The 27531-nt window shown below is 48.3% G+C and overlaps 1 protein-coding gene across 1 annotated transcript; it reads left to right on the forward strand.

Annotated features, from left to right (window-relative positions):
* The first annotated feature begins 1748 nt into the window (after positions 1-1748).
* Positions 1749-25915, forward strand: LOC123135502 (wall-associated receptor kinase 3). Its single transcript, XM_044554586.1, has 5 exons — positions 1749-2745; positions 2848-2886; positions 8211-8675; positions 24220-24372; positions 24457-25915. The coding sequence occupies exons 1-5, from the start codon at positions 1842-1844 to the stop codon at positions 25686-25688; spliced, it is 2793 nt and encodes a 930-aa protein (XP_044410521.1). The 5' UTR covers positions 1749-1841; the 3' UTR covers positions 25689-25915.
* The last annotated feature ends 1616 nt before the right edge of the window (positions 25916-27531 follow it).

Genomic DNA, 27531 nt, shown 5'->3' on the forward strand with positions numbered 1-27531 from the left:
TCTCACCTGCAACCACTCCACCAAAAATTATGAATTCTTTGAAAAATATTTTGTCAAAATGCTTTTTAAACCTAATAAATATTTAATTTATTTTTTAAAATTAAATATGAACTTAAAAACGAACAGAAAAAGAGAGGTGTGCATACACAGTCGAGCTATGTACCAGCAAAGTCATGAATCGTTATATTACTCGTGGCCATGTTACCACGTGGTAGGTTACTCAGTTTTACAAAATCAAATGGTATAGGCTATTCATTTAAAGTTTAAGACCAACAGCAACAGCACCCATGGCCACTGCCACTTTTTGGCAACCCAGCAAGGTGCCAAGATATATAATTTACTCAATTATATTTCCTAAGAAAACGTGCTATATATTTACTCGAAGCACAGCCTTGCAAAAATGTTTGATTGTACACATACGTACTAAAAAGATGATACATCGCACATGGCTCTGAAAAATAGAGAAAAATCTTAAGACGAGACAGACTGAAACAATGACGGACGACGACATTTGAGGTTCATTCCCTCTGAATACACGTCCAAGAGAGGACCACATATATATTAAAGCAACAGCTCAGTCCACCCCGGAAATAATTCAGTATAGCCTTGCACGTATCCTGTGGTTTTCACGCAAATGTTTGACCCAGTGGCCACAGCGTTTTGTAAGCTGCTCGGCTGCACGTTATGACATAATACAAGAAGCGAACCATCATCCAAAAATAGATCCGCTATAGTGCAAGCTGAAAACTAATACAAATACTAGAAGGTCGAAGCAGCTCGCTCAATTATGAAAAATATTACATGGTCCCACCAAAGCAATACTGCTCTATTTTCTTTTAACATCAGTACAGACACAAGCGCTCATATACACGCGCATAGACTCACCCCTATGAACACACACACAACACTACCCTTACTAGTAAAACGTCCGTGCGTTGCTACGGGCTATAATGCATGTAAATGAATCAAACAAATGATTAGCCTCGTCTCCAAAATCAAAGCTCATTTCTCCCCTTGACGTCCTGGCGTGTTCGGACATCAAATGGGCTACCCGCTGGGCTCCCCAAATCCAGCTCTTGTGGCGAGAAATATTTTGTCCATACTATCCGCCATGTTATTATTTCGGACAGGCGGTCCGACAGGCGGTCCGACACACACTACCCTTATGAGCACCTCCGAAAGACTGAGCGGGCATAAAACAAAGATAAATATTTCTCTTTTTTTTTCTTGAGCAAGGTGAATGATTTTCGTCTCTCATAAGCAATAACAAAGCAATATGTTGGAGCCACGCAAATTCAGTGCAGCTGTTCAAAGCAATAACATTTTTTGCTGACCAAGGTATGGTCGACATTCTCCCTGCAAAATTCTGCATAATTTTGATGCTCATCGTCAATTTGCATGCTGTGTTGCCGCTCGTCGAATTAACAGTGATGCATCTAGAAAAGCCCACAAAAATTAGCGATGTTGACATTGCTCGAATATTAGCACGCAGCAATCGCAGCACGCACACGGCAAGCAAGCATGCACGACCGCCCTATGAAGAATGAAAAGAAAAAGGAAAGAAAAAAAAAATCTGCGTTTTCATGTGGCTATCAGCAAGCAGCAAGTAGTGGCCATGACCGAGTCATGTTGGCGTTAGCAACGACCATCACATCTGATGGGAATAGTGGCCCTGGAATTCCTAGCTACGTTTGATATTTTGATTGACACTACAGAAGACTCCTAGCTGGGGTGGCCTTTATACAGTCTACAAATTTCGCCAAACCAAAAGCCGAAGCCCATCACCAGCTCCAACATCAACACCAACACAAAACAGACCAGCCTACTGGTGCAGCGCAACGATGAGCACGATACTCAGCGCCATTTCTTTTGTGCTGATGTTCTTGGCAGCTTGGCCACAAGCATCGGCCGCAGTGTCTGGACCCGCCGGAGGGATCCTGCAGATCCCATCTAATCGCTCCTTGGCTCACTGCATCACAAGGTGCGGGGACATTGACTTCTCCTATCCCTTTGGTATAGGGTCCGGCTGCTTTCGTCAAGGCTTCGATCTCACCTGCAACCACTCAACCAAGCATCCCAAGCTCTTTTTAGGCAGAAGCACTGTCCAGGTCACTAACATCGACTCCAGCTATGGCATAGTTTTGACCCCTATAATCTTCAAGCTTGCAACAAGGCCAGGTACAAATACCTACAACATGACATGGGAGGCCCCTGCTAAAGGTATTACTCTCGCTAGTTATAATACTTTGTTCATAGCTGGTTGTGATTTCGACGTCACCTTGTTCAAGTATGGTACGGGAGACATGGTTGGTTCTTGTATGAGTAGATGTGCCGGCAAGAAGGCACCAACTGGAGGGCATTGTAATGGAATAGGCTGCTGCCTCATCCAGTTACCGAGGGACCTGGCAGCCTTTCGGGCAAAACTTGTCAGCACTAATACTACTGCAACACAATCAGATTGGTTGCACCCTGGCATCATGGCTTTAGTTTCAAGTGATCCAGATTATTACAGTTATAATACATCTGATCTTTTCTCTAGTTGGACAAATGATAGCATGATTGATGGCGCAGTTCTTAGAGTTGCCATCATGGACCAACAAAGCTGTGAAGGTGCACAACTGAAGAACGAAAGCTATGCATGCAGCAACGGTAGCAGTTGTCAGAATTCCTCATCCGGTGGTTACCAATGTGTCTGCTCTAGTTATGGACAAGGCAACCCTTACATTTTAGATGGATGCATGCAAGGTACTTCCGGCCCTACATTTTCTCCATAATGAGTTAAAATTCCCTTCTATTTAGCCTTCATCATCTTGTTCTTACTTTTTATGTCTATGTACCGTGGAGCAGATTATAACCCAAAGCCCAAAGAACACTGTCCTGCATCATGTGTGTAAGATAATAAGTTTTGGGGAACCAGCACGACCCTCTAGGGGTGGCTTATCTCATTATATATAATGGTTGTGTTACAATATGTACCATATACGTACATAGGTACAGAAGCTATACATAGTCTAACACCCTCCCTCAATCTTAGCCACTTTCTAAAGAACTAAGAAGGGTAAGATTGCGCCTACAAGCCTCAAACTGTGGCAGCGGTAAACGCTTAGTGAAGATGTCTGCAAGTTGATCCTTAGATGAGATAAACTTGATCTGGAGTTGCTTCTGTGATACACGTTCCCGTACAAAGTGATAGTCAACTTCAATGTGTTTCATTCGGGCATGAAATACTGGATTTGCAGAAAGGTATGTAGCACCGATGTTATCACACCAAAGAATAGGAGGCTGTGGTTGAGACAAACCCAACTCCTGAAGCAAAGACTGCACCCAAATAATCTCTGCAGTAGCATTAGCCACAGCCTTGTACTCAGCTTCAGTACTGCTACGTGACACAGTAGCCTGTTTCCGAGCACTCCAGGCGATCAAATTAGAGCCAAAGAATACTGCATAACCCCCCGTGGATCGCCTGTCATCTGGGCTACCAGCCCAATCTGCATCAGAGAAGGCCGAAAGGACCCGAGAGGAAGTCGGCCGAATATGCATACCAAATGTCAGGGTGAACTGAACATAACGAAGAATGCGTTTAACAGCAGCCCAATGAGTATCTCTGGGAGCCTGAAGATACTGACAAACCCTGTTAACAGCATAAGAGATATCTGGTCTCATGATCGTCAAGTACTGAAGTCCACCAACAATGCTCCTGTACTCTGTGGCATCCGCAGGAGACAAAAGCTCACCATCAACAGCTGTTATCTTGTCGGTAGACGACATGGGTGTGGTGGTCGGTTTGCACTTCAGCATGCCAGCTCTCTGTAACAACTCCAAGGAGTACTTCTTCTGCGTAAGGACAAGACCAGTAGCACGAGAAGTGACCTCAACTCCAAGAAAGTAGTGAAGCTTCCCAAGATCTTTGACCGCAAAATCAGCACCAAGAGAGCAGACAAGAGCATCAGCAGCATACTGAGAAGAGCTGACAAGGATAATATCATCGACATATACCAAAAGATACATAGTGACTTCTGGCTTCTGTAGAAGAAATAACGAAGTGTCAGCAGTAGACGGCACAAACCCATGAGCACGAAGGGCAGAGGCAAGGCGGGCATGCCAGGCACGAGGAGCTTGCTTCAAACCATATAGTGCTTTGGAAAGACGACAGATATAGTCAGGACGATCAGGATCAGAGAAACCAGGCGGCTGTTTCATATAAACCTCTTCCTCCAAAAATCCATGTAGAAAAGCATTCTGCACATCAAGTTGACGAAGTGACCAACCACGAGAAACAGCAATGGAGAGAAGAAGCCGAATAGTGGTAGGCTTGACGACAGGACTGAAGGTGTCCTCATAGTCAAGACCATGACGCTGCCGAAAACCGCGAGCAACAAGTCGCGCTTTGTAACGCTCAATAGATCCATCCGAATGCTTCTTCACTTTGAATACCCATTTTGAGTCAATAACATTTACCCGTGGTGGTGGAGGAACGAGAGTCCATGTCTTGTTACGAAGAAGAGCATGAAACTCCTGCTCCATAGCCTCTCGCCAATGTGGAATGCGCAGGGCAGCCTGATATGAGCGAGGCTCAGAAGATGGATCCGCAACAGCAGCAGCCAAACAAGCAGCCAACCAAGCAACCGTACCATCCTTACGTTCCTTAGGTTTGAAAATGCCACTGCGACTGCGTGTATGTGGTCGGGACACAGGAACCACCGAGGTCGACGGAGCAGCCTGCAACGGGCTGGAGGACGGCGACGTTGACGAGTCAGCCGGTGACGAGGAGCCAGTCACGGTAGCCTCGGACTCGGTTGGCGAAGAAGGCCGACCCACCGGCGAAACCGGCAGAGCAGACGAAGCAGCTGGCGACTCCGGCATCACAGACCGGGCCGATGGCGAGCTCGGCATAGTGGGCCGTGGCGCGGCCGGTGTCGCGGGCCGATCCGCTGATGAAGGCGACGTGAGGACCCGAGCCGCGGGCGAAGACGGCGTGACGGGCCGAGCCGCAGGCGAAGACGGCGTGACGGGCCGAGCCGCGGGCGACTCGGCGGCCGCTGGCGAAACGGACCGAGCAGTGGAGATGCTCGGCGCGACGGGCTCGTCGGGTGACCATGCATGGGCACGCGAATCGATGCCATGCAACATAGGGCAATCGACGTGCCCACCAGAAGACGACGATGATGATGGTGAATCCTCCAACAGCTCCAAACGAGCTCCACGTCCGGTTCCTGCACCATGGTTAGGTAACAGCAAAGGAGAGTATGCAACATCATCAAATTGGTCAGAAGCAACAGAGGATGAATGCAGGGATGGTGGTTCGACAGTGGACACAGGAAGGTTGGCAAAGGGAAAAACATGCTCATCAAACACGACGTCCCGAGATATATAGACACGATTAGTGGGAACATGAAGACATTTGTAACCTTTATGAAGAGAGCTATAGCCAAGAAAAACACACTTCTTAGAACGAAACTCAAGCTTGCGCTTGTTATATGGACGAAGATGCGGCCAGCAAGCACACCCAAATACCTTGAGAAAGGTATAATCAGGTTGTTCATTAAGGAGAACCTCAATGGGAGTCTTCATGTTTAAAACACGAGTAGGAGTACGGTTGATGAGAAAGCATGCAGTGGTGAAAGCATCACTCCAAAACCGAAACGGAACAGATGCATGGGCCAAAAGAGTAAGACCAGCTTCAACAATATGACGATGCTTACGTTCGACTGAACCATTCTGCTGATGTGTATGTGGACATGCTAAACGATGAGCTATCCCAAGCGACTGAAAGAAAGAGTTGAGGTTGCGATACTCGCCCCCCCCCAGTCTGACTGGACATGAACAATTTTGTGCTTGAGAAGACGTTCAACATGTTTTTGAAACTGAACAAAAATATCAAACACATCAGATTTGCGTTTAATAAGGTAAAGCCAGGTAAAGCGACTATAAGCATCAACGAAACTGATATAGTAATTATGACCACTGACAGAAGTCTGAGCAGGACCCCATACATCTGAAAACACAAGTTCTAAAGGATGTTTCACCTCACGACTGGACTCCGAAAAAGGAAGTTGATGACTCTTCCCCTGCTGACAAGCATCACACACTGCTACATCTTTATGACTAGACAAACTAGGAAGCTCATGACGACGCAAAATATGACGGACAATAGGTGTGGCCGGGTGACCAAGACGAGCATGCCACTGTGACGGAGAGACCCGAACTCCACTGAAAACACGAGCGACACCAGGATGCTCCAGACGGTAGAGGCCCTGGCACAACCGCCCACTAAGAAGAATGTCCCTCGTGCCCCGATCCTTAATAAAAAGATCAAAAGGGTGAAATTCACAAAGCACATTATTATCACGTGTGAGTTTAGGAACTGAAAGAAGATTACGGGTCACAGATGGAACTCGAAGAACATTGCGAAGCTGAAGACTCCTATTGGCATGTCTAGTGAGAAGAGATGCTTGACCAATATGAGAGATGTGCATACCTGCTCCATTGGCGGTGTGGATCTTGTCGGAGCCATGATAATTCACGAGTGTGAAGCTTCCCCATCTCGCTGGTTAGATGCTCTGTCGCCCCAGAGTCCATGTACCAGTGTGGATCGATGGAGTAGGACTGAGTGTGTCCCTGTTGCTTCTGCGGCGCGGGACGATCAGCCATGGCGACCTGACGGGCATTGTTGCGTGTATCTTTGCCGTCATTGCCAAGACCAAGGAAGCTTCGCTGGAAGCGCTTATGACACTTGGAGGCCCAGTGCCCATCGCGGCCACAAAGCTGACACACACGTGGACCGCCAGCCCCCGGTAAGGTCGCAGTAGGTGGGTGGCCGAGGCGGGCGACGGTGGCAGCCCCAAGGGAGACCGGGGTGATGAAGAAGAGCGGCCACCCTTGGTGGCGGCGTTGGCCGAGAGGGAGCCAGTGCCCCTGGTGCGGCGAGTCTCGACCCGTTGCTCAGTGAGAAGGAGCCGAGAGAAAACCTCGTGTGCCAGCATGGGTGTCGAGTTGCCCCGCTCGTTGATGATCTCGACTAAGGCATCATACTCCTGATCAAGACCATTGACAATAAATGAGTTGAACTCGGAGTCGGTGAGGGGCTGTCCAATGGAGGCCAATGTGTCGGCGAGGCCCTTGACCTTGTTGTAGAACTCAGTGGCAGTGGAGTCAAGCTTCTGACACTCTCCAAGCTGACGACGGAGTGCAGAGACACGAGCCTGGGACTGCGCTGCAAAGGTGCGCTCAAGGATGGACCAGGCCTCATGAGACGTCTTCGCGAAGACAACAAGGCCGGCAACTGCCGGCGAGAGCGACCCCTGGATGGAGGAGAGGTTCGCCTGGTCCTGCCCCGTCCAGACGCGATGGGCCGGATTGTAGACCGGACCGTGCACGCTGTCTACCAGCGCGGGTGGGCAGGGAAGCGATCCGTCGACGTAGCCTAGCAAGTAGTGACTCCCCAAGAGTGGGAGAACCTGCGCACGCCAGAAGATGTAGTTGTCGGCGGAGAGCTTGATGGTGATGAGATGACCGAAGTGAAACGGCGGCGGCGAAGACAATCCCATCGAGGAGGCTGCCTGGGGTGCAAACACCATGGAGGCAGCCGGAGGCACCGAAGCCGTTGCGGGAGGAGGCGGGACCGCAGCCAGGGCGGGCGCCGCAAAGCTCGCGGCCGGTGCGGACGCCGCAAGGCCCGCGGCCGGGGCGGACGCCGCCAACCCCGCCAGCGGGGCAGTGTGATCCGCTTGCGGCAGGAGCGGCGGGACGACGCCTGCGGAGTCCGCAGCGGACGGCGGCGCCGCGGTGTGGACCACGAGGTCACGCCCAAGCGAGGGCGCCGGCGGCGTGCAGAAGACGGAGCCGATGCTCCTTGTCCCGATCGGAGCCGGAACAGAGACGGCATCGAGCGGGAGGTTGAGCAGAGCCGCAAGAGAGGCCAGGAGGAAGCCCGCAGCAGTGGAACCGGTGGTGGCGGCGCTCGACATGGCGGCGGCGCGATCGGTGGCGCGGCGGCGGCGGTGAAGGCGGCGGCGGCTGCGGCGGCGGTGCGGGTATTAGGGTTTAGAAGCGGAAGCGATCGTAACCTAGCGTGATACCATGTAAGATAATAAGTTTTGGGGAACCAGCACGACCCTCTAGGGGTGGCTTATCTCATTATATATAATGGTTGTGTTACAATATGTACCATATACGTACATAGGTACAGAAGCTATACATAGTCTAACAATGTGGACCCATTACTATTCCCTTCCCCTTTGGGCTTGAAGAAGGATGTTGTGCAAACGAAAAATTTCATCTTAATTGTACCTCTGGCAATCTCACAGTCTCTGTCTCAAAAGATGCACAATATCAGGTGACCGGTATCTCCGTGGAAGATGGGACTCTGACTGTTAGCAATATGGTGAACGGAAGTAATGAAAAAGAGGCAATATTAATCCAGACTGAAGATGTATATGGAGTGGACTCACCTATGGAAGATCAATTTGATTTCTCTGTGGAATACAACATTGTTATAAAGTGGGCGGTTGCCAATTTAACATGTGAAACAGCTATGCAAAAGGATACTGAGTATGCATGTCGCAGTTCCCAGAGCTATTGCCTAAACGTCACCCACGGAGAAATATTTATGGGATATCGTTGTAAATGTTCGTCAGGCTTTCAAGGAAATCCGTACGTCAATGCTGGCTGCACAGGTCTGATCCTCCTCATCACCCTTTATTAGGCAAATGTTTCTCCCACACCAACAAATATTTAGAAAATGAGAAAAGTATATTTTTCATCTGTGATCTGTCTAGAAGGTGTAACATCAACTGTGAACCAGCAAACCTAAGTTCCTCAACTCTGATAAGTGGATAGATCTAGTCCTTTGTGCCATTTTAGGTGGTTTCCTACCAACGTGGACACAATTTTGACTTTTCACTAAAACTGGACGCATCACCTGGTTTTGACCACCAGGTCAGTTGATTGACCAAAAGGCACCGCCCCTCTCTCTAGAGTGACAGCGTTGATGGTGACTTAGGCAACAACGGTGATTTAGGCACGCGGTAGTCGCCCAGGGAATCCGTTGGCTGGGTAAGCGCTCAAGCCGCTCCCGTGGGTCATCCTTGCCAGTACTGCAGGAATGCTTAGGAGTCCTGGATTACGGTGTTCTCGGAGAGCTGGCCTATGTGTCATGGGCCGGACTGATGGGCCGTGGAGATGTGAGATCGAAGACCTTGCCCCGTGTCCAGATGGGACTCTCCTTTGCGGGGATTGCAAGCTTGGCGTTCGGATCATGCACATTTCATTTTCTGTAAATCGACCTTGTACAACCCTAGGACCCTCCGGTGTCTATATAAACCGGATGATTTAGTCCGTAGAGGCAGAATTAGAATAAAAAACATACAGGCTAGACATGTAGGGTTTAGCCATTACTATCTCGTGGTAGATCAACTCTTGTAACCCATATACTCATTAAAGTCAATCAAGCAGGAAGTAGGGTATTACCTCCATCAAGAGGGCCCGAACCTGGGTAAAACATCCTGTCCCTGCCTCCTGTTACCTTCGATCCTTAGATGCACAGTTCGGGACACCCTACCCGAGATCTGCCGGTTTTGACACCGACATTGGTGCTTTCATTGAGAGTTCTACTGTGCCGTCACTAAAAGGCTCGATGGCTCCATCAATCATCCACAACAATACCGCCTTGAGGGAGACTTTTCTCCCCGGCCAGATCTTCCGGCGACATCGCACTGCGGGCCAATTCGATTGGCCAGCTGGAGCAGATCGACAGCTACGCCCCCAGTCATTAGACTAGTTTTGGAAATCTGAACCATGTCGCTGATATCCGAGGAGACTTGATCTTTGAAGGGTTTGCGACTCCAAACACCGCTCTGGCCTTAGATCTGGAGCGCATCACCAGGTCTGAAGACGGGAATTTAGAGCCCACCGGACTCTCTATGGCCATAGAGTCGGAAACCGGAGGACCGGAAGGGATCGCCTCACCGGCAGGTCCAGAGTTGCACCAGGCTCCCTTCAGCATTATGGAACCAGACTCGCCTCCAGACACTAGCTCCCAACTCTCGAGGTCCATGTTATGTGAGTTCGGCCAGGGAATTTCTGCCCCGCCCAACTCACCGGACCCTCGCTTCCCCGTCCAGATCTCGCTCCTAGACGAGGCCCTGGACCTTATCCGATCTCTCACTATTACAGAAAGATCGCTGCCGAACTATGCCTGGCCCATACCAGGGGCTGAGAGCGGGAAATATTACGTCCCACCCACCACCCACTTCATAGCCACTTTCGAGGACTTAACCGACATGCTCGACTATGACTCCGAAGACATCGACGATATCGGTGACGATGCCGGAGACAAGCAAACCCAGAACCGACCGGTCACTGGACGCTGGGAGGCTACTTCCACATATGACGTGTACATGGTGGACACACCCAAAGAGGATGACGATGATGGTGGGAAAGATCCAGAGGAGGACAAGCCTTCCGAGGCACCACCAAAGCGCCGACGTCAGCGGCGCCTCTCGAAGTCACCTCGCGAAAAAGACATCAATACCGACACTGGAGACAATAATACCCCGGAGAACACCGAAGACCAGGAAGCCCCTATCGAACAAACATCTGAACAGGAAGATTTGGAGGACGGGCAAGTCAACCCCGATGAGCCTATTGAGGACGAGGCCGCGGAGGACAGTAATTACCTACCAACCTCCGAAGAGGACGAAATCCTCAACGACGAAGAATTCATCGTGCCAGAGGATCCCATCGAATAAGAGCGATTCAAGCGCCGGCTAATTGCCACGACAAGAAGCTCAAAAAAGAAGCAGCAGCAGCTTCAAGCTGATCAGGATCTGCTCAATGACAGATGGATTGATGTCCTAGCAGCCGAGGAATACGGACTCGAGCGCCCAACCAAGAGTTACCCAAAGCGCAAGCTGCTACCACAATTTGACGATGAGGCCCTGGAGCCTATACCGCCAAAGCGTAAAGCCGGCGACAGACCTGATCGTCCACGACGGGGTCGGGAAAGACCGGCAACTCAAGCCGAACACCAGCCTGCACCACCCCGTTGTAAAGGCAGAGAGACAGCAGCTGCAGGATACACTTATGACTTACAACAAGACCTGGACAGTAGAGCCGGTCAGACCAGATAATTATGGATCAAGGGGCCATGCTCCAGCACGGGGAGACGGCATCAGGCCTGGCGCGACAAGCATAACCTTCCCCGGGCCGATCACTGCAGCTTGACTCCATCCGAATTGCGTCGCGACGCTGCCCTATACAAAGGCGCCGCGCACCCCTTATGCTTCATCGATGAGGTAATGGAGCATCAGTTCTCAGAAGGGTTTAAACCCGTGAACATTGAATCATACGATGGCACAACGGTCCCCACAGTATGGATTGAAGATTTTCTTCTCCACATTCACATGGCTTGCAGTGATGATTTACATGCCATCAAATACCTCCCTCTAAAACTTAAGGGACCAGCTCGACACTGGTTAAATAGTATCCCAGAAAACTCTATTGGAAGCTGGGAAGACCTGGAGGATGCCTTTAGAGACAACTTCCAAGGCTCTTATATCCGGCCTCCAGACGCTGATGACCTCAGTCACATAGTCCAACAACCCGGAGAGTCGGCCAGAAAATTTTGTACTAGGTTCTTAGTTAAAAAGAACCAAATTGTTGACTGTCCGGATGCTGAAGCTCTAGGAGCCTTTAAGCACATCATCTGCGATGAATGGCTCACCTGACACCTCGGCCAAGAAAAGCCAAAGTCCATGGCAGCCCTCACAACACTCATGACACACTTTTGTGCAGACGAAGATAGCTGCCTAGCGCGTAGCGGCACCAGCACCAGCTACCCTGGCACTTCTGAAGCCAGGAACAATAACGGCAGGCCCCGGCGCAAAAAAAAGTAAGCGTCGGAGCAATACTGAAAATGCCGAAGACACGGTGGTTAACGCCAGATTCAGTGGCTCCAAACCCGGTCAGCGGAAGAAGCCATTCAAAAGAAACAAAACTAGTTCATCTAGCCTGGAATGGATACTTGATCGACCTTGCCAGATTCTCGGCACCCCTGATAAGCCTGCCAACCACACCAGCAGAAGTTGTTGGGTTTTCAAACAGGCATGTAAGTCAAACACCAAGCATATGGGGAAAGGGTCACCCAGCGAGGATGAAGACGAAGAGCCTCGCCCACCGAATACATGGGGACAGAAGAAATTTCCCCCTGAAGTCAAAATGGTGAACATTATATACGTTACTCACAACCCCAAGAGGGAGCGCAAGCGCGCGTTAAGGGTCGTCTATGCAATACAACCAGTCGCCCCAAAATTCAACCCATGGTCAGCATGCCCGATCACTTTTGATCGCCGAGACCATCCGACCAGTATCCGTCATGGAGGTTCAGCCGCGTTGGTCCTTGACCAAATTATCGATGGATTCCACATAACGAGGGTCTTCATGGACGGCGGCAGCAGTCTTAACCTGCTCTATCAAGACACAGTCCGCAAAATGGGTATTGATTCGTCAAGAATCAAGCCCACAAAAACAACCTTCAAAGGAGTAATTCCTGGTGTAGAGGCCCGCTGCACGGGCTCCATCACATTGAAAGTCGTCTTCGGTTCGCCAGACAACTTCCGAAGCGAGGACTTGATCTTTGACATCATCCCTTTCCGTAGCGGTTATCACACACTGCTTGTACAAACTGCGTTTGCCCGCTTTAATGCTGTCCCGCACTATGCTTATCTAAAACTCAAGATGCCAGGACCACGCGGTGTTATAACAGTCCATGGAAACATGGATAGCTCCTTTCGTACCGAGGAACACACCGCGGCTCTCGCAGCAGTAGTCCAGGTCGGCCTTATCAAGCCAAACTCCACTTCAGCAGTCAAGCCTCCGGACTCTGTTAAACGAGTCCGGACTATCGTGTAAAATAACAGCCCAGCTCGTCTAGAGCTCGTTAGCAATTCGGCCTCTGTCTTAGCCCCAACATAGCTGCGGCATATGTACCGCGTGCACATAATTATGCACTTCAGATACCATGGGCAAAGACGGAGGCATATCAAAGATAAAGTCCACACGGCTCGACCCTACCTAGACTTTCTTACACTTTTTCTCTTTATTTTTGGTTTTCTTTTTTTAGGTTCTTTAAAACCTATATCACTTTTTGATGGTGTCAAGGGCTCTTTATGACAACCCAGTCACTGATCCTCTAAAAAGATCACTTACCAAGGAGAAGAGAAGCGCGGGTGTACGATGGAGTATCTAAAAGGATCCTTAAAGATCGCCTCTTCCCTTTTTTACCTGTACGCAGATTTCCCTTGTGTTCGACGTGTAAAATAGCCTTGATGCTTATAGCATTATCTGTTCAAGTATGTTTTGACGTATCAATCAGACTATAATGAAAGCAGTTTTTCGCCCAGGCTATTTGCTACTGGCTTATCTCTTAATCTATACTCCTTTCCTTTTTTTGGTCTGATTGTCATGTCATGTACATCTCGGCTTGACTTAAATCGCCAGGGGCTTCATTCAGTCGCATACACTTCTTCAAATAGAATAAAGTCCGAACACTTTTCATAAGTACAGTTCGGTGTCCCGAGTATAGCATTATATGCATCGGCTCCGAATCATGTCTTTGGTCAATAGTTGGGTTGCCCGGCTCCTGTGCTTGCTACCTTACGTTCCGCTGAATCGGCTAAGGTAGTAAAGGGAGAACTACTGCGATTGTGTTTCCGGCTCATCCGGATAAACACCTTAGTAGAGAAAACCGAAAACTGACTGTCATGATGAGGCGAGAGCTGGTCAGCTATTCGGCAACTACTTAAAAATCTCTTGCGATTTTCTTCACTTTAGGCGATGAACCGGTCTCTATAGGGACAAGCGTTTACAGCACCCATGTTCGGACTGTCGAACAAATACCAGGGGCTGCGCCTAAAATCCTATAGTCAAACTCCTATTGCTAAGTGAGAGTAATAAAGCCACATAGTCTGATTGCCTGGTTCGCCGCACTAACACCTCCTTCAAGGACCAGGTCACTGGGTCAAGTGTGTTTTTGTGCTGTCCTGAACACCCCCGTACTATCTACGTGAGGGGTTGAAGCCGATGACTGGCCAACTCTCAGTTTAAATAAATGCCCGCACAGGAGGGGATATAATTTACGATGAAACAATAAACACATTATACAAATGACTTGTTTTCATCAAATACAAAGTTTGGGCAGCACAGATACATTCATTCAAAAATGATGTCCTTCGAGCATTGGCTCTCTATAATGCGGGACCCTTCCAGGACGTCTATGAAATATCGCTCTGACGTACAATGCTCCTTGCCTGCGGGCGGTCCCTCGGTTGCAAGATTGGTGTCATTCATCTTCGCCCACTACACTTTGATGCGGGCGAAGGCCATCCGGGCACCCTCGACATAAGCGGACCGCTTTATAGCATGAAGCCGCGGGCAGGCATCGACTAACCGCTTTACAAGCCCAAAATAACTACTGGGTATAGGTTCGTCCGGCCAAAGATAGATTATGACATCCTTCATGGCCAGTTCGGCCATCCTATGCAGTTCGATCAGCTGCTTCAGCTGATCACTGAGGGGCCCTGGATGCTCTGGCCCAAGATATTGCAATCAGAACAACTTCTCTGTTGAGCTCCCGTCTTCAGCTCAGAAGAAATCCGCAGCATCAGCAATACTTCGGGAAAGATTCGCAAATGCTCCTGAAGAATTCCAAATGCGGGTCAGTAATGTATACTTTTTCCCTACAAATCTGTTCTGCATATTAAAGGCCTTACCCACCGCGATCTGTTTTGCCTCTTGGATCTCCCGACGGGCGCCTTGGGCTTCAGCCCTGGACTCCCTTGCACTTTGGAGCACCATACCCAGTTCGGAGTCTTGATCCGAAACCTTGCGCTCCAAGGTCTCACACTTGCTTACAACCTCTTTGAGCTCTTGTTGGACTTCCTCCAACCTTGCTTCATGTCTTCGGCGGGAGGCTCGCTCCTCATCCGCCTCCTTCCTGGCCTCGGCCAAAGCGCTCTTGAGGGCTTCGACCTCAAACGCATCACCTATAAGCATAAAGTTTATTTAGATAACAGTTCGACACTCATATCATTTCAGATATGTTTTGGTATTACATACCTTGCCTTTCCTCAAACTTCCGCCTTAGTTCGAACACTTCGGCGGTATGCGAGGTTGCCGCTCGCATTGAAGCCTGTTCATTAAAAGAAACATATATGTTAGCACCTATGAGGCTTGATTCGATCCTCTGTTCGGCCTTTCTTTATGAACGCCGAACAGAGTCTCAGGGGCTACTATCTATATACATGCAATCCTTTTGCAAATAAATTATGTCACATACCTCAAAGCATGCTAAAAGGCTGGTATAGGCTTCATTCAATCCGCTTTTAGCGGACCGAACCTTTTCAACAACTGTACCCATAAGGGTACGATGTTCCTCCACAATGGAAGCATTCTAAAGCGCTTCCACTAGAGTATCTGGCTCCTCTGGATTGATGGAGGACGCTGGTGGAGATGGCGCGCCCCCTTCTCTTGAAGGAGGCTGTTCACTCGATTATGGAGCCATCTAGGTTTCTAGAATAGTATTTGGTTTGGGGCCGAATTGATCATGGCCCCCGTCACCGGTCTCTATGGGGGTCGATTTTCCCCTCTGTTTGGCAACGGAAGTTTTACCCTCCGTTGCCACCTTCACAGCCTCCCGCACCTCCCCGTGATTCAGAGAGATTCTTTGGGACAACACTTCGGCGTTGTCTGTAGCGGTGGGTGGAGAAGCCTGCCGAAGCGATTCGCTCTCCATCTCGTTTGGCCCTAGCGAGCCCCCAGACGGCGATGATCGTTGGGGGAGATCGCGGGCCGGGCTGCAATATGGAGAATTGATGTGTTAGAATCACAAGGCATGTAATCAGACGTATATATGGTGTCTTCGGATACTTATGATCCGGCCAGGGGCTTTGGCCTAGGGTGCCATTCGGGAGTGGCGTCGGCATCCGATTCGGAATCATCCGAAAGGAAGAATTTCCCCTTCTTGGACGCCTCCGCTTCCAGGTCCTCGGAATCCACCCTCCTCTTCTATCCCCCCATGAGGGGAGAGTTGCTCTCTTCTTGCTCTTCATCTTCGTCAGGAGAAGAGAGAGTCTTGGAGTCTTCGGACACAACGTCCAAAGTGTCTTTACGGCGGAGGCCACCTCTGGTCTTCTTGGCCTCCTTTTTGGCCTTCTTCTCCGGCGCCTTATATGGCGCCGGAACCAGCATCTTCGTCAGTAGCGGGATGGCTGGGTCTTCGAGCAGCGGAGCCAGACATTGGATCCGCTCCACCTTCTTTGTCCAGCCCTATAGGAGCAATGGAAAGTTCAATATACTCCTTGGATATACAAACCAAAGTTATCATAAAACTTACGGGAGTTGCCGGAGGAGCGCAGTCGAGGCCGTGGTCTTCGGTCGTGGTCGGCCATGATTTTTGGGCCTTTAAAAGTAGCTTCCATATGTCTTCGTGCATCGTGCCGAAGAACTTTTGCAAGATCCGATGACTCGTCGGGTCGAATTCCCACATATATTGAGTCCGGCGTTGACAAGGGAGAATCCGGCGAAAAAGCATCACCTGGATCATGCTAGCAAGGCTGGTGTTCTTGTCTATTATACCACCCTTGATGCGGTTCTGCAGTGTCGTCACCTCGTCGGACGACGCCCAATCAAGGACCTTTTTGAGCCAGGATGTAAGCCGCATGGGAAGACCAGACTTGAATTCACGAGCGGCGGCCCATGTGGTGTCACGGGGCTCGGTGATGTCGAACCACCCCTGCTGCTATCCCTTGATGGTTTCAATGTAGGCCCCCCTGGGCCAGTTGACGTTGGGAAGTTTGCTCACCATGGCGCCGCCGCACTCCGTGTGTTAGCCTTCGACCACTTTCGTCTTCACACTGAGGACCTTGAGCCATAGGCCAGAGTGGGGTGGGGTGCGCAGAAATGCCTCACACATGACAATAAACGATGAGATATTGAGGAAGGAATTTGGGGCCAGATCATGGAAATCTAGACCATAGTAATACATCAGACCACGGACGAAAGGATGAAGGGGAAACCCTAGTCCGCAAAGCAAATGTGGGATGAACACTACCCTCTCATTTGGCTCTGGGGTGGGAACGATCTGCTTTTTGGTAGGAAGCCGATGAGTTATGTCCGCGACCAAGTACCCAGCCTCCCAGAGCTCCTTGATGTTCTCCTCTGTGACAGGGGAAGCCATCCACTTGCCTTGCGCTCCCGATCCAGACATGGTTGAGGTGTTTGGTGGCAATGGAAAAGATTGGAACTTGGGCGGTAGAGCTCGAATGGCAGAAGGGCTAAGGAGGAAGAAGGCATGGGGTGAGAAGGTGGATCCTTATCTCCTTATAAAGGCACTAGATGTCAAGCGCCCCCTCATATGCCTTAACTCTCGCCTATTCCCAAGGGGATGTGCGAACGGCACGGTTGGATTACAGAAACCGCTATTGATGAAAATCCTATGGTAAGGGGACACGAACTCTACTTTGAAATTGTGTGTCAATAACCATACCTCGAAACAGGGTCTGTTAAACGGTTCAGAATATTAATCGGGCCAGGACACAACGCCTCGCCAGAAAAATCGCCTATGGACGTTGCTTACCAAGTTTTGAGTATTTTTTGCCAGTACAACTCAATGTTGTGATTATTGAACAGAGCCAGTTACAGCTATTATGTGCGGATAACTGCATTGAAGTATTCGGGGAAGGAACCTGCATTGCAATGTCGAAGACAATCTGTGCATCGTATATATCGTCATTGAAGCCTGGTTCAGGGGCTACTGAGGGAGTCCTGGATTACGGGGTCCTCGGGGAGCCGGCCTATGTGCTATGGTCCGGAATAATGGGCCGTGGAGATGTGAGATCGAAGACCTTCCTCCGTGTCCAGATGGGACTCTCCTTTGCGTGGATGGCAAGCTTGGCGTTCGGATCATGCACCTTCCTTTCTCTGTAAACCAACCTTGTACAACCCTAGGGCCCTCCGGTGTCTATATAAACCGGAGGGTTTAGTCCGTAGAGGCAGAATCAGAATCATAACCATACATGCTAGACATCTAGGGTTTAGCCATTACGATCTCGTGGTAGATCAACTCTTGTAACCCATATGCTCATCAAGGTCAATCAAGCAGGAAGTAGGGTATTACCTCCATCAAGAGGGCCCGAACCTGGGTAAAACATCGTGTCCCTGCCTCCTGTTACATTCGATCCTTAGAGGCACATTTCGGGACCCCCTACCCGAGATCTACCGGTTTTGACACCGACAGTGGGCGGGAAAAGCCCATCAGTGGCTGGTGAGGCTTGAGGGGCGTTCGCCACTGTGCTCCCTCCACTGCTAACATGACATCATTGGTAGAGACTGCGGTGGTGGGCGTGCCAAGATGCTTGTCACTTGTGGTTGTGATAGCTACGGCGGGTTGTTTTTTGCGCCCTCCATTGAATGTCAGTCACGCAATTTAAAAATTCCACAGCCATGGCAACACTTATGCTGCCATGGCTGCGTCTTTTATACAATCCATATGAGAATACATTGATTTTGATAAGAGACTATGAAATATTGCTACATACATTAACCACTAGCTCTAATCATTGTCAATCATGACTACCTAGCTAGCAACCACCACATACTAGGCAAAACACGATTGACGGTACAAACATCCACTAGTTAATTAGCCTTGATCAAGACAAAGTACAAGGACCTACACCCCTTTTAAGGATAAATTGAAAAGAATAAGAAAACCGCTTCATCTCCATGGTGGAGCAAGATCCACAGATCTCCAATTTTTGGTGTGCACTGATTCAATGTTTGCCGCAATTCATCAATTTTGAGGCGTCCGTCTACAGTCGAGTATGTGCCTTTGGTCTTCTGATGGCAAATAATTGTCATCTCACCTTTCACATCCATCTCTATAGGCACAACAACTCTTGGGAGCTTCTGTTGAAAAAACATAATAACATAGTAAGCAGGGTAATTTATTTAAGATGGACTAGTGGTACAATAATAGTATAAAATCATACCATGCTTTCTTTATGAATGTTGGTATTGCTCAACTTGTGGACTAGTGGCACGTATGGTGTAGTATTTGGATCAGCTCCATAAGTTCCCTTAAACGACTCAACATCATTAAGGAGTCAAGATAATTCTTCTCCTCTCGAGTAAGCTATGAGCCAGCAGTGTAACATGTCTCGTCTACTATATTCCTTATTTTTCTTTTAGATGGAAAATAAGCTGTAAATTTTAAATAAAATTTCGATTTTTAATTGAAACAGGCAATTCACCAGGTTTTGACTGCCACTTCAATTGAGTGACCCGAAATCGCTCGTCTCTCCCCCTCCCCCCTTCCGCTTCTCTCCGGCACCCTAAGTCTAGAGTGGAAGCACTGATGGTGACTTAGGCAGCACGGGTCATTTAGGCAGTAGTCGCACAGAGCATCCCTTGGCCGGGCATGCAGATGACAATCCCATCCAGCTCAAGGCCCTCCTGTGGTTCGTCCTTGCAATTAAATTCATTCCGAGAGTAAATTCTGGCAGACCCCCCTTGTCCTTGAACATTTCGTATCTTGACATGAATCTCTACACTTCACCAGCAATGCCAATATCAACGAAAGAATCATAACAAAATCCGAGCTTCATATGCCATTCACATCATTTTCGTCGCCACCTTATTTGGTGACCATATCGTATGCCCACCATCAAGCATAACATCATCAAAGTGCTCTAGTTGTTCACCCTTGATCTGTGTCTTATACTCCTTATACATACTCCTTATACATATTGTTAATCTCAACACCCTCTTCATCTTCATCTGACATGATGAAATAATCATAACAGTAATCACTCCTAGTGCAATCCTCTTCTGAATCTTTGTTCAAATTTTCCTTTTCGGCCTGTAATCGTTTTTGAGATAAAACACTCAAAACATGCATGGCTTTGAATTAATAAAGCCATCAACCTGCAAGGAATTACAACAAACACACATACATCAGCCAAACGATACAAGGTGCACCCTCGAAACCTTACAACTCAATACAAGACACATGCCCAAAATAAAAATGCAAGCAAAACACTACTTGCACTAGCTGAAGACAAGACCACTCAAGAACCAAAGACCATGAATAACAGAAGCACGACAATGCCCTGCCTACACACATAAAGGGAGTCTTGGACTTGGTTGAGAAACATGGTTGGCGAGAACCAAACAGCTTCCTTCTCAGTCACTGCAGAGGGACCCTTCCCACTCGCCTTAGCTCGAAAGGCATCATACCATCGGACATGAGAGATGTCTATCAAGAGCTGGAGAGGTGTCATTACCGAGACCCATAGTAACCAAAGAGCATAACCACCTAGCAATGAGATCACACCACACGGGCCACACCGCCACAGTCCAAGGAAACTAGAGAGCACCTGGAAAGCCACCAGGAGCATCCGCGGAGGATGGAGAAACAAGGACATCGAGAAGAGACCATGGGACGGTAAGGAACATGTCATGTCGCTCATTGAATAGAAGAACCGGGTGTTCTCGAACATCGACACACTACTACTTCGGGAAGGGGGCCACTATCACATAACGACGGGTCAAAGGGGCGCACCGCCGGAATTGAGATACACACCCCTCTGCCGAGGAGCACCACCCATGAGGAAAGCGGGGACATTGCCAGCCAGGTAAAACACGACAATAGAACTGCCGCTTGAAATCCAGAGCCATCCAAATCTCCCACACTCGACGCCCCAGGCTAGTTATAGTGGAGAATAACTTAGACGAGTGTCATGCATAGACACTAGTCTATGTTTTTTTAGGAATGGCACTGGTCTATATTACTACCTTCATGGTGCAAAATATCATATAACTAGTATCATAGATGGTTGCATTTATTAGTTTGTAGACTTATTTTGCCTTGGATTGCGTTATGTTACGGTAACATATTACTGTATATTACAACAAACACCTCCTACGCGTTAACTACTTGCCACCATGACTAGCCACACCCGTCCGCCCAAATCATCCCTAAGCAGTGCTTCTAGGGTGGACACAATGCACAGCACACCATCACAACGCAATCTTAGCCGGACTTTGAACTTTCATTTTGGAGATAGGACGAGGGTGGATAGGAGGACCACGATAGCGCCTCCTAGCATGGAAAACGGTTCCATATGGACCTAACTGCGCTAGCCAGCCCGGGGTTTTGCCCTGTCCGAACTACACCACCAGGAACACACCCGCTCAAATGAGAGAGAGCCGATTTCAGCTGGAACTAGCGTAAGAGAGGGAGTCGATGGGAAGGGGACCTAACCTCAGATGTGGCAAGGAGATGGAAATCCATGCTGCAGCCACCACCCAAGTGGTTGAGAGCGCCGGCCAGAACCACCCGTGAACACCGCCTGCCGAGGGTGTCGCCGCCTCACCAGATCCAGGGGTACCAACACAGGTTTCAGAGTCCTCTGCAAGGACCAGAGCAACTGAGACGCCGCAGCCTTGGGCACCAGCATCCGCACCAACTTCTCAGACTTTCTCATAACGTGGCGGCGAGGGAGGAAGGGAGGAAGGATGGTCGCCCTCAGAGGAAACATAGTCGCTGCCCGTGTTGCCTGAGCGAACGACGAGCCTGCAACCACGAAATTATTTTTCTCCTCTCTAGCGCTAAGGCAATGGCATACGGAGTTTGATTAACAACGTTGATTGCTAAACATGTCAGTAGGTGCAGAAGGAGTAATGGTACACTTACGAAAAAAGTTAACATAATGTTACGTGATTAGGTAGTTGGCAGATTTTGCTTGGTGTTAGGCGGAGGCAGGGCCCACCCCCACTAAAAATTGGGGGGGGGGGGAATAGAGAAAAAAAAGGTTTAAATAGCCTCTTCGTAGTCCTTTGTAGGTGTAGAATTATTGGTGCACAAGTAGTCAGTGGAACATTTTTTTTTGAAAAAAGAGGTTAAAACCCTGGACTCCGCATCAATCGATGCATACAGCCATTTTTATTAATTACTCAACAAAGTTCTGACAAAAAAATACATCAAGCCACACGAAGCCATCACTCACACCTACAAACTCAATAGTGTGGAGTGCTCTCGCTCCCCATATCTAAAACCGGTGTTATCGCCGATCCATCCGTATAACATATCGGAATCTACAGTCAGGGCAACAAAGCTAAAGCGTACACCACATGCACACGTTTTAGAAGCCGCCATCATCATCGAACTGCTGAACCATCTTCAGTCCGGCGGCCACCGACACACCTTGGTGCCAAGTAACACCACCTCCTTACGCGCAAACTGGAGAGCACACCGCTGTCGCTGCCAATACACTGCAGCACCATGCTGCTAAGTACCACCAGATGACACAACTTGAAGTTTGGAAGATCTGTCATGCGTAGCACCTGCCGAACAGGCATGACCCAGTGTAGCACCTGTTAGCAAAGCATTACATGAAATCTCTACCCAAGCTCCGTGCAGGACGAAGCCGCTCCACCTCCTACCTCTGTCTTCCAACGTTGCTCCACAAATGATGCTCCCAAGAGAGAAACGACACCCCAGTGCCGCTATCATCCGATCTGGAAGAACATATCCTAGGGTTTCCTCTGGAGAAGCACGAGTGGCTGGACAGTAGTTACATGACGATGCTTTCATCAAGGTAACGGCGCAGAACACCGCCATCGCCCGCCATCAGCTCGGTCGTGGCAACTATGTCTTCCTAATTCGCTACTGGGACTAGATGAAGGATCTCGAGATCCAACCACCCATCTTCCGGTCAGGCACCTTCGACGGAGGATATGACCACCACCGCCAAGCCCAGGGTTGCCACCCCGGGTGCCCGTGTGAGGCAAATCAAGACCAGGAGTGTCACCGCGATCGAAGTCGAACCGGAGTTTGAGCGGCTGCAGCATGGCTGCCGCTGCCACCTGGAGCTGCGGCTACAGACCTGCCGCCACACTCCAGCCTTTGTCGTCTGCCATCACTGTCGAGGAGATAAAGATCGGAACCGCCGCAGCGATCTTGAGCAGCTGACGCGCGGGAAGAAGGCCGTTTTTACCGATCCCCTCAAGCTTTCCCTTGGCATTGTAGCCTGCGGTGGCGGAGAGGAGAGTGGTGGTGGGGGGACCGGAGGAGGGAGGCAGGGATGCCCCGGTGCCGCGTGGCGACGCCGCATGGGAGCGGGGGTCAAGATCGGGAGGAGGGATCCCGGTGGCGCTGGACGGCAGTGGTTGTGCTAGATCTCCTTTCGTCTGGTTGTCACGTCGCGACCCTGTGAATTCTAGCCAGTGGAACATACTCATCTGGATCTCCATCTTATTCACTACTATCATTTGGAGTCGTCCCATACGCAACATAACTATCATAATTTGGACATTGCTCAACATATATGTTAGCTACACTTCCTTCTGCAACACATTGTGAAATCTTCTTGCAATCAATATCTAAAGCAATCATTTTTAGACCATCGGCCAACTCATTTCTTGGAAATAGCTAATGAAACATTTTGTCATCCTTTGTTCGATAGTACATGAAAAATTTCATACCAGATCAAGAAAATAGAACTTCTCTCAATAAAAAAACGACATGGCCTCTGCTTCCGCACTCTATTGCAACAATCCCCCGACCCCCGTCATTCCAATACTGCTAGTTCAAATAAAACTAACAGAAAACACCTCTCTGCGATACATGTGACTACCCTATATTCATACAAGAGAGATACAAACTGAACGTGAGAAATTTGCCTACTCCCACGTGGCAGATTGCAAGTACCAGAGAGCAAAAAATACCTCTGGTAGCGAGGAGTTCGTCGTTACCGTCGGACGTGGCCACAACAACAGTTGACATGCTAAACTATGGAGCAGCTACGGTCGCTCCAAGGAAGGGAGAGAGGGGGGGGGGGGGTTCGTTGGGGTCACTTATGTGACGTGGTGGTCAAAACCGGCCTCAATTTCAATTTCTTGTCAAACTATGTCCACGTCGGTCGAAAACCATCTGAAATGGTATGGGGACTAAAGGTATCCAGTTTTAGAAGTTGAGCGAGTAAGTTTTGCATATTTCGAATTGAAGGACCGTTTCTATATTTTCAGAAGACTTGTGGGATGAAAAATATGCTTTTCAATGAAAAAAATATATGAAAACACCACGCAAACCTAAAGGAGTTTCAATATTTTAGTAGGTAGTAATACATTAGCCGCCAATATATACCTAATGAGAGTTTTCTACAGATATTGATGAATGCACACTACAAAATTACTGCAATGGGACATGTCAAAATTCTTTTGGAAACTTCACATGCTCAAGTTGCCCACATAGACAAGAGTTTGATCCGATAAAAAGGCAGTGTGTTACATCAGCGAAGCAACACAATATTATTTTGGGTAAGTCATAGCTACCAAAATCTCCTCATTGCAATTATAATTAACCAAATGCAGAGTGACTCAGAGAGCGATGATTAAATGTAGGTATTGCAACTGGAACTGGATGTGGCCTTGGATCCATAATTATTGCAGTCTGTGTAGTTGTATTTGCCAACAAGTGGAAGAAAGGCATCCAGAAGAGAATCCGACAAGCACACTTCAAGAAAAATCAAGGCCTACTCTTGCAGCAGTTGATATCAGATGAAAGCGCCACAAACAAAACAACGATATTCTCCTTAGAGGAACTAGAGAAGGCAACCAACAACTTTGAGGCCACTCGTGTTCTTGGTCGTGGAGGACACGGTACAGTTTATAAAGGGATTCTATCTGACCAACGGGTGGTGGCTATTAAAAAATCCAAAATTGTGGAGCAGACTGAGATAGACCAGTTTATCAATGAGGTTGCTATCTTATCTCAAATCATTCACCGCAATGTGGTAAAGCTATTTGGTTGTTGCCTCGAATCTGAGGTGCCTTTGCTGGTGTACGAGTTTATATCTAATGGTACATTGCATGACCTTCTTCACATTGATGTTACTGCCAAATGTGTGCTGTCATGGGATGATCGCATTAGGATTGCTGTAGAAGCAGCAGGGGCACTTGCTTATCTACACTCGGCTGCTGCAATACCGATTTTCCATAGAGACGTAAAATCGTCTAACATACTAATGGATAGCAGCTTCGCTACGAAGGTTTCTGACTTTGGTGCTTCAAGGTCTCTTTCCCTCGATGAGACTCATGTGGTGACTATTGTCCAAGGAACATTTGGTTACCTAGATCCAGAGTATTACCATACCGGGCAGCCAACTGAAAAGAGTGATGTCTATAGTTTTGGAGTAATACTTGTGGAACTTTTGACAAGAAGAAAGCAAATTTTTATCAATGATCTTGGTGGAAAACAAAACTTGTCCCATTATTTCGTGGAAGGATTGCAACAGGGAGCAATCATGGAAATAATGGATCCTCAGGTTGTCAACGAGGCAAACCCGGAAGAGATTGATGATATTGGCTCACTTGCGGAAGCATGCCTGAGACTCAAAGGAAGAGATAGACCTACTATGAAAGAAGTAGATATGAGGTTGCAATTCCTGAGAACTAAGAGGCCAAGAAAATGCGAGATTCTCCCAGCTAGTGATGAGGAGATTGAGCCTTTTTTATGCCCAAAGGTTGGTAATTCTGATGCACCAATGAATTCTATCAATGCTGGTAATTCAACATCAAAAGGCACCTCCAGTTGCTACAGTCTCGAGCAAGAACTCTCATCGTCGGTCACTTGACCACGCTAACTACATATGTGCAATACTACAATCGCATCCTTCCTAGTATTCATTTGAATTACCATTTATTTTCTATGGATTTATATTAAGTTACATATAGTTCACATTAGAAAAGATTATGTAATGTAGTTTAGCTTCTGTATATTTGCAAAATTTATTTGTAGCTCATGTCAGTTGTGTACAATTGCATTGCAATTATTTGCAATGAATATGCCTGCAATGAATAACTTAAGGTACATCATTGGGACGAGGATCCCCTGACGTGGGCTGTCCCACCATTGGGCAGAAGCGAAAGTAGGCTATTCTCGTAAAGGAATATCGTAACGGGCGACTAGGTAATATAGAAGGCCGACCCACCCGGACTGCCCTTCATCGGCACGAAAGTAAGATTGGACATGATAGACGGAAGCAGAATCGAGGCAGTATCAGTTTCCAGGTTTCGAGGAAGGAAATGTCCACGGGGCTCTCTTATCATGTAATGGTTTAGAAGAGTCACGGTCCTGTTCCCCGCCGGGCTTTTTCTCGAGGTCCAGAGGGGAAGACGAAGTACAACCTAGTTCAGAGAGTCACGATTGAATCCAGGTTAATTCAGCGGAAGATTGAGTTTGATAGGGAGCAGATTTATGTTCAAATTGCACATAACATAACAAGAATTCTCTATATACCCTTGACCTTTCTTAAGAACCAGCACTGACATGTGGGTCCCACCAGGCGTGGGTCACACCTGTTAGCGGCCCAAAGGCAGGGTAAGGCAGGGATAGGTACGTCAGAGGATCCATGTCCACATCATTGTACTTGGGTTGCGGTGGTGGAGAAAAAAGTTACTTCTCTTGGCTTACTTGGTTAAGATTCCAATAAGATCTGACTAATGCCTAATTTAGAAGTAGTTTGCTGTATTTCTTATATTAACACTGTAAATGACTTCGAAGTGATTCCCTTGACGTCTCTTATCATGTGCACGTGTCTGCTTCGACACAGTTCCCGACCCTCGTTGTCACATGACGAGATCTGGGTTTGTCACACCCCCATTTAATAAGCATTGCTGCTCTGTTAATTATATTGCCATGTCACCATTCTTATATTGCTAATTGCCAGTTGATCGAAACTTAATTCAAACATAAAGTTATAATGCATGTCAGAAATAATAATAATTCATTTGGCAAATCTAAAATGTTTACATTATGTCATAAATACCTCAAGTATTTGTAAAAATGAAATGAATCCCACTTGGGTTTTCATCTTGTCCCAAGCATCAATTTTGTGGACCAAAATAAATAAATAAATAAAACCATTTATAATCAAAATACAGAATTGGATGTTTCCAAAAGGCTTGAAACATTTTGAACTGATACATGCTATACCTAGTATTCATGTTCCAAGTTCCATATATAATAAATTTCATTTGGTGGACCAACTAAATACCAAAAAATAGCTGAAAAAGAGACAGAAAAGAAAAAAAAGCACAATTATGCACATAGCCCACCTACTACATAGGACATACGGCCCACCTAAGACTTCCCCTTCATCCTTAATGGAGGCAGGAGAGGCGTGGCGATTATCCGAGCCACCATGGATGTGGATGGCCTCCCCGGTACCCCCGAACCCTATAAGGACACCCTCCCGAAACCCTAGCCCACTATCATCTGCCCCCTGTTTCCCCATTGCTCCCCTCCTCACCTGCTCGAATTTGAGATCGGAGTTCGATGTGGTGACCGCGCCCATCATCGCCGCTGCCGCGGCCATCGTCGTCGTCGTTGTCGCGGGAGAAGGCCTCCAGGAGCCCCGCCATCACCGTCTCCTTACTCTCTATGGTATGGTTCGTTGCTAGGCCGACACTAAGCTC

The sequence above is a fragment of the Triticum aestivum genome, chromosome 6B, assembly GCF_018294505.1.
Source record: "Triticum aestivum cultivar Chinese Spring chromosome 6B, IWGSC CS RefSeq v2.1, whole genome shotgun sequence".
Classification (NCBI taxonomy): domain Eukaryota; kingdom Viridiplantae; phylum Streptophyta; class Magnoliopsida; order Poales; family Poaceae; genus Triticum; species Triticum aestivum.

Bases quoted from the DNA above. Each gene is read 5' to 3' on its own strand.
- LOC123135502 (XM_044554586.1), top strand. From the start codon at position 1,842: ATGAGCACGATACTCAGCGCCATTTCTTTTGTGCTGATGTTCTTGGCA. The intron at 2,746-2,847 runs GTACTTCCGGCC...ACCGTGGAGCAG, and splicing joins TTTAGATGGATGCATGCAAG to ATTATAACCCAAAGCCCAAA. The intron at 2,887-8,210 runs GTGTGTAAGATA...TAGTCTAACAAT, and splicing joins AGAACACTGTCCTGCATCAT to GTGGACCCATTACTATTCCC.